The following is an 8,531-nucleotide window of genomic DNA, read 5'->3' on the forward strand; positions in this document are numbered from 1 at the left end:
TTAAATTTTGTTTTAAAATATAAAGTATGTTCGAATTATAGATTGGTTGAATTAATAATAATTTTGAATAGGTTAAGCTTCTATAAGTTCTTGACTTTGAATTTGAGTACAAATGTCCAAAGGTTGGGCCTAAAAAAGTTTTAATGGCTTCCAAAGGGGTAAAAGTCTATTGGAGTAATCTCACCAAAATTGATGTCTTCTTTGAAGTTAAGTTCTTGATGTTATAAATTATGAATGTTCGTCACAAGGATGGTTCTTCTTTCAACAAATTTCACAAACTTTGTCCGAATAATGTACTTTTCTTTATAAAATTCTAATATTAAATATGTAGTGTCTAATTTGCATCTTCATACTATCTTGGCTCTATTGGAAGTGATGATGGTCTGATGTATTGTTGCACTCACATATGTCAATGCCGACTTAATAACATAAAATTATAGGCCACTGTTCACAAATATATATTATAACACATTTCATTTGCTAGAGAGCTAAATTATAATTTTGAAAAGTTATTTAAATAAATTTATGTTGAATTTGAAGCAATTTTGTTACAAAAGTTATAGGTTATTATATATTTACATGATATATTATTATTTGAAAATTTCTATATTATATTGTATTAAATTGATTACCTATTGGTCTGCATGGACAATTAATTACTATATATGGTTTGAAAAGGGATTAACGTTTAGATAAAATGAAAACATATGGTGGAAATTAAATTATTCTATAAAAAAATATTGGTGAAAATATTGAATTGTTACATATTATAAATGTGAAAGTTTGTGTGTTTGTTTGTTTGTGTGTTTGAAGTTCAATCACGCATAAACCACTGGACGGATTGGGCTGAAATTTGGCATGATGATAGCTTACATTCCCGATTAACATATAGGCATATTCTTATCTCAAAAATCCTTTCGGGCTCCGCCCCAGTGGCTCTGTAATTCCCCATGTTAACCTTATGAGTATTCATATTTAAAGGGAATTAATTAATTTAGTCAGCTGTTACAACTAAAAAAGTTGGTTCTCTGATATGGAAAAGCATTAAAAAGTTATAAGATTTACCAACAGGGTGCAGCACTATATTTATTTGCATTTATGAAAACAGCTAATTTGAACTAAGCAGCAACAAAAAACTGTGATTCGCAATGAGAACTGTCAAAGTAGGATTGTTTACACTTATGTTTATGTTTTTAATTTCATGAATAATTTGTGATATTTTGCGAATTGTTGATAATTTATTTTTCTTTATTGTTTAGGTGAAGTGGTAGAACATTATGGCTATGGTAGATGTGTAATACTATAGAATACTGTAAATTTAAAAAGCTAATTTTATCAAACTGTGTCCTCCCTTTTTGCAAACGCAAAGCTTGAGTATAACTGCAATAAGCATTTTAGCGAATTTCCTTATAGGGAAGTAGCTATTACCGTAGGTCTCATGGTAAGACCTAGGCCCGGGACCGATTTACTTTTTCATTTTGATGTACCCAGAGGCCAAAAACACCATTCGTTAAAATTTTTATATATCTATATATAGAGATATATATATATATATACATACGTGTCCATCCGCACGATAACTTGAGTAATTTTTGTCCGATTTTGATAAAATTTGGTTTTAAGGTGTAAGGCGGGATAAACTTGATTGAGTTCGCGAACCAGCATGATCGGACTATGGGATTGGGGGTTTATGGGGTAAAAATAGGTTTTTCCTATTTTTGACCCTAAAAACACAAAATTTCACAATTTATTTTTTAACCATTTTGTAGAGCTTAAAAAAACAAATAATTTAGTATATTGAACTGTTACGGTGAAAATTCAAAAAAAATTGTAATTTTAAAATTCCCATGTTATTCTTATGGAGAATAAGTCAACTGTTGTAGTTTGCTTGTTTATGAACATATTTTGATCAAATTAGGAAAATACATTAATTTCTTACTAAACCACAGTACCTTTTAACATTTTACATTAAAAAAAACTTGTTTACCCTCCCTGTTGCTGCAAACCTAAGTAGGTACACATTAAACTAATTCTGTTTAAATAGGGAATACATGTGATATTTTTAAGGAGACATTTTTAGTTTAAATCCAATCAGGCAAATGAAAATTCGCTAAGTCTGCAGGTTTGCTGCGGCGGGGGTATTATACTTATATTCCAACCCCGTACGAAGGACGGGTACTCTGCTAGTATGCAAAAGGTCTCTTCACACCGGTATCTTGCTATGTCTTCATTGTATAGTTATGTCGCCCGCGCTCTATTTACACCGCTTGCTTCATCTGGCTACGTAGCCACCGCTTTTCCCCCTTTACCACCCCTTCAACGCAACACTCATGCCACAGACAGTGGGATACCCTACTTCTATCCCTCATCTGTGCACGCCAGCAACAAAAGCAACGCTCAGCTAGCTGGCATAGTAGCAGCGACTTCTCTCGCATATTAATATGGTGGTGAGAACATGCTCATTTAAATAGCACAAAGGGCTCCATCAGCAACATCTATTGAAGACGTAGTAAGATGTCTACTGACACCGGTGTGAACAGTCCTTGAGAAAATTACCTTAAGATGTCCTGCAAGGAGAACGCCTGTCAGGAGTCCTCTTGACAGCTTAACCTACCGAAATTCCTACGTTATATCAGAACACCCCTCTCCAAGTGGAGTGGGGGGGGGGGATTTGCTTTAATTTTGGTAGCCATGACGTCCGCTATTTGTATTTTGTTCATTTCATTTAAATAAACAATATACTTTTAATCAGATTTGTACACAAACTATGCCATAGATGTAAGGTTTTTCTCTATAATTGTGAAAGTCATATTCCCATCTCTATGGTACAGTTCTGTTACCCATACAACAATAGTAAATAGATTTTTATGTAGAATGTTTAACTTACAGTGGAGAAACAGGAGTTGCAAAGCTCTACTTCGCATTGACGACAGGAGCAATCGGCCTGCCTCGCTGCACATTCTTTACACGTAACTGGACAAATAAACAACAAATTGGTCATATAGGTCCTCTGGGGAAGTATTTACAACAGCAGAGATCATAATGCTAACATCACAGTTGCAGATAGTCTTTCAAGTACAACCCCTAGAGATTTAAAATATTTCACCAGTTTTTTTTTTTCTTTTAAAAAGGAATATTAGTAAAATGAAATTAAGTTTCTTTCCACAAAACAACAATACAACAATAAATTAGGATTTAGAGAAATATTAATTGCGTTAGTTACGGTACCGAATATGGTTGATCATTCAATGAATAAAATAATTCCCATACTGTACGTCATCGGAGTTGTTAGTATGCTATCTGGTATCTCTTCCTTTGGAAGATTAAGAAACTTTAAATGGTATTAAAATCGTATTGGTGGATCTTTTTTAGTTAAACACTTCTGTGATTTCATCAGTGTAATGCAGATTAATCTAAGATTTTATTTGAAAAAAATATGTTTGTTGGGAAGACACGTTCTAACTTCAAAGGGAGGTATACCCGTTAAAGTGTAAGTTTGATTTTTCCTTTGTCACGTCGCGTCAGTTCATATCGTAGTTCAAATTTGCTGCATTTTATTCTGCTAGTAAAGGTCTTTAATTTGATGTACATGTCAACTTATGCTTCTATTTAAGATTTCTGTCTGACTCCTTGCGTCCCCATGATATGACAAAAAATTGATATTTCCTTAAAAAAGTAGTTTTTTAGGTGTGGTGTTGATGTAGTAAATCTTATTGATTTATCTGTTGTCGTTTAGAAAATATAAAACCGGTCCGGGACTTTTGGGACAGTCTGTATATATAGACGAGGCATTTCATCTAAATTGAAAACATGATGGTAGGCCTAATTCCTTGACACGTGTTATTTGAGTACAAAGAAAATCAATTTTAACTAAATATTATTAATATAAATTTTATCATAGGCTGTATGGTTTTCATCCTTCTGAGAATAAAGCCAAATTATTATCCGGTACTTTCCTGTTAAAGGGAACATTCATTATTATCGATGATCTTTGTCTCGATATATCGATATTTTTGTTTACCGATCCATTACATATTTACAACTGATCTTGTTTAGGCTAAAATAGTCTATTATATGGATTAAGAAATGAAACTGTTCTAAGCTAACCTAACATAACCAACCAAACTTGCTGTACTATTTAAAAATTCCTTTTGATAACAGAAAAGGCAAGTTAAACCTGGAATGTTACACAGCAAGTTTGGTTAGTTATGTTAGGTTATTTTTTTAACAGTTTCATTTCATTATTGTTTGTTGATACTGAACAATATTTATCGTAGTTGTCAGCTGATATGTTTCAATTTGTTAATATCGATATATCGAGACAAAAAACATCGATAATAATGAATGTTCCCTTTAACAGGAAAGTACCTATTATCCTTGCTCAGCTAAACTGTCTGAATTCAAACTACTGTATTCTTTATTTGAATTGGTAAATAGCCATACTATTTTGGGCCTAAGTATTGAAAAGAGAATGGACAAAAATTGCATTGCACTTGAATTGCACTTTGGGTGATTTAAGTGTATTATTGGTACAGCTTCTTATATGTACGGATGTGCAATACTTGACATGACGTTGACCTTATTTCGATTTTGAACAAAAAAATAATCAACGAACTTTGAAAACAAAAAGGTGCTGAATGGGTAAAATGTTCAACTGTTGGTAGAATGGAACTGTAAACGAGCTTGTTATTTTAGGTTGTTTAAAAATAATGCTGATTGCGAATACTGTAATAGGTTTTTGTTTTTCTATTTTTATTATTTCACTCTAAATTGATTCAAATAATTGACTTTCTACTAAACAAGAAGAGTAAACATATTATTTAAGGCCATGATAAATGTTTGGCATATACAGTTAAATTTGCTATATATTATAACTTCAGGGCAACAGCCAAAATTGGTACATTTTAAATTTTATATGAAGGTTACATACACCTCTGTCCGTCTTCAGTCTTAAAATTATAGTCTGGGGATGACTAGTTTCAGGTCAAAGGCCCATTATTAAATCCACATCAAATTGATTAGTCTATAACCCACCGGAAGTCTTCATCAAAACGTATATACAAGTCGACACATAAAGTTCATATTTACACATAGATACGAGTACATTTAAATACGTTTAAAAATCTGGAGTTCTGGACTTAAACTCCGTCGGGTTAGCGTCGTCTGTTGTCGTAACTGATCAGTAAATGTTTCGTGTCCGTAACGTGTTTTGTGTCGTGTGTAAATGTTTATTTATTTTTACTTGTTAAATATGACGCTCTTCATGTGAAGAAAGAAGAAGTCCTTGTACAACTAGTTGCAACTGCAATTAAATGGATTGCTTAATAGCAGGTATTTAAACCTTTTTAATACGTTTAAAAAGCTGTAGGCCGGCCACATTTATTCACACACAGGACAAACCGACACAGGTTGTATGGCGGATATGACGGAACTCACTATTTTTTAGTAGTACTGAAGACGGACAGAGGTATCTATATATTAATTTGAAACTGTTTTTGTTTTTATTTGTGACAGCTAATTTGAGAGAACGGCTGGGCATAGAAACTCAGTTGAGGTGTCTAAAGAAAGGGCTTGGTCTGTGGATGAGCCATCAAAAGAGAAACGTGGTAAATTCCCTTGGGGCTCTGCCCCAGTGGCCTTTAAATTCCCATCCCATGTTATTCTTATGGGTGAAAAAGGGGATTTTGTCACAGCTAATTTCAGATAATGGCTGGGCGTAGAAACTTGGTAGGTGTCTCTAAAGAAAGGTCTTGGTCTGTAGATGAGCCATCAAAAGAGAAACGAGGTAAATTCCCTTGGGGCTCTGCCCCAGAGGCCTTTAAAGTCCCCTCAGCAGATTTGTTTACATTAAGACCATATGTATAATTTTACACTACTTTTTAATGAAACAGCTATTAATATTTGAATTGTGATTTACTGAATTTGTCAAAATGAAGTATTTGCAAAGGTTTTTTTCTGATTTCAAAATAGAATTTCCTCTGCATCGTGTCATGTTTTGCAATATTATGCTGTAATGTTGTAATGTTATAATGTGCAATCCAAATCAGTGGAAAATCCTAATATCACAGTAACTCTTAAAAATTATTTCTTATGGAGTTAACTTATCTTATGTCTATTGTATGGGTTGGTTTCTGCCCTTTTTTACCACTTCTTGGAGATTGTACGTAGGCGTGTTGCACGTAGATGATGTTCGTTGGCATACTGCATCTGTAGACGATTCTTGGGTTGGTGTAATTATTACAATGGAAAAAAAGCGAGATATCCTGGACAATTTGATATAGGCCTACTAAAAATAAAACTGAATTAGAAGAAATAGAAATAATGTTTTTTTTTCTTCATTTATAATCGTTATTATAGAAAACCTAATGCGGCTATGAGTGGGAAACATTTGTAGAAAACTCTAAAAAACAAAATCAGGATTTACAAACAATTTTGATTATATCTAACTGTTGTGTACATCGTGAGTATTTCCATAATCTTTGAGTCGACTTTTATAGTCATCGGAAATTATGACCATTATTCGTTTTAAAATAACGCCTGTAATGCTTCGCAATTGCTCGAATTCGAGCAACAGGTACAGTAGTATCTTATTCATTGAATGATCAACCATATTTGGTAACTAACGCAATTAATATCATTATTGTTTTTACACTTATTAATCTTTAAACCATGCTAAATGTTAAAAATATGTATAATTTCACTCAATTTATCGCAGTTAGGTGAATTAGCGTAAGCCTTGAAAGTAACCGTTGATTTCGACGGGTTTCACCTAGTGTAATCTTTATATTATTTCATACAATCAGACATTCTTTTGGCAAGAATGTTAAAATTTTTAATTTGTTGTGCATAGGGGTATGAGTGGTTTCTGCCAATCTGGAGTAGGGCTCGGAGCATTGGACCACGCTCAACACTAAGCCAGCAATCCTTGGATTTATATTGTTGGATATTCCTATACAACACAGTCTTTAAACTAGGCCTATAGCCCTAGTTAATTTAACCAATTTAAATTAATTTTTTTTTTGTGTAAAACAATCTGGTAGAAGTTTATCTATTAGAAAAAAATTATTAAGATATAACTTATTTAAAGCAATTTAAACAATTTTAGGCCTATACCTGTTTTTTGTTGCGACATATTCTTCTTTTTGTGAACAAATGATATCATTTCATCTCCCATGATTTGCTGTTTGTTCTTTTTCAATGATACCTGTCCCACTGTGTAGACATTAATGGGGAAATCTTCTCTCAGAGTGAGCATTTCAGTCTTCTTAAAATTGGTCGTATCTCTGCAAAAAAATGAAATTTTAAATACCAGAAAATAGATTTTTCTTTGAATTTTTTTAGGAGATGCTTAGAAACCTGGCATACCCATTGAACTCTAAAATGTTATAGAAGATGGGTACTTTCCCGTTAAAGGGAACATTCATTATTATCGATGATTTTTTTCGATATATCGATATTTTTTATTACCGATCCATTACATATTGACAACTAATCTTGTTTAGGCCAAAATAGTCTATTACATGGATTAAGAAATGAAACTGTTCTAAGCTAACCTAACATAATAGGGATGGACGGGTCTCGAAACTTCGGGAAATTTTCGGGAAAAAAATATTCCCGATATTCAAGATGGGATTGGATTCGATTCGGGAATTTTTCGGGACGGGATTTAATCCGATTGTCGGCGATTTTGCCGCTTCGCGAGTGACGATAACGCCGCTATCGCGAGAGATGTTCCGCGAACGCAGGAGGCGAAGTCATACCGACGATCGCGCCGTGACCGCTAACTCAAACCGATTATCGCGCCGTGAACGCGGAGTCATACCGAAGATCGCGCCGTGACCCCGGAGTCGTACCGACGATCACGCCGTGACCGCGACTCATACCAACGATCACCCCGTGACCGCGGAGTCATACCGACGATCATGCCGTAATCGCGAGTCATACAGACAATCATGCCGTGATCGCGAGTCATACCGACGATCACCCTGTGACCGCGGAGTCATACCGACGATCGGCCCATGACCGCGGAGTCATACCGACGATCGTCCCGTGACCGCGGAATCAATCACTGCAAAATCAAATGATGAAATTGAACTTAAGGCAAATTCCGATATAGCAGTTTTAAATAATTTTTTTAATTCTAATAATTTGCTTCTTAATCCAGATAAGACAAATTTCATTAGTTTTCAAACTCGAGAATTAGGGGATCAAAATAAACCAATCATCAGACTCGAGAACACGGAAATTCTAAGTATGGACAACATGAAATTCTTGGGATTGGTAATTGATAAAAATCTGAAATGGAACAGTCACGTTGAAAAGTTACTTGCCAAAATCACATCGGGATTATTTGCTTTATCTAGATTGAAACCCTTTTGTGAAAAACAAACTTTAAAAGTTATATATTTTTCATATATCCACTCAAGTATATCTTTTGGGATTTCACTTTATGGTGCAACTAGTGATTACAATTTGAATTCTATTCTAAAAAAGCTAATGAAAGCTATTAGAATTATCTGCAATTTAGATTT

General features: G+C 33.9%; 1 protein-coding gene across 3 annotated transcripts in view; it reads right to left on the reverse strand.

Annotated features, from left to right (window-relative positions):
• The window catches only part of LOC128990915 (RING finger protein 17-like), a 184,978-nt gene extending 177,815 nt beyond the window's left edge, over positions 1-7,163 (reverse strand). For all 3 annotated transcript variants that reach the window (XM_054413572.1, XM_054413573.1, XM_054413571.1), the window contains exons 1-2: positions 7,114-7,163; positions 2,888-2,973 (exon numbers count right to left, since the gene is read on the reverse strand). In XM_054413572.1, the coding sequence (XP_054269547.1) occupies positions 2,888-2,973; positions 7,114-7,162 (135 nt within the window). In that variant the 5' untranslated portion in view covers position 7,163. The remainder of the gene's footprint in view (positions 1-2,887; positions 2,974-7,113) is intronic.
• Between the last annotated feature and the right edge of the window lie 1,368 nt (positions 7,164-8,531).

The sequence above is a fragment of the Macrosteles quadrilineatus genome, unplaced genomic scaffold (assembly GCF_028750875.1).
Source record: "Macrosteles quadrilineatus isolate MER2022 unplaced genomic scaffold, UCM_ALF_1.0 Scaffold_3__2_contigs__length_128488019, whole genome shotgun sequence".
Classification (NCBI taxonomy): domain Eukaryota; kingdom Metazoa; phylum Arthropoda; class Insecta; order Hemiptera; family Cicadellidae; genus Macrosteles; species Macrosteles quadrilineatus.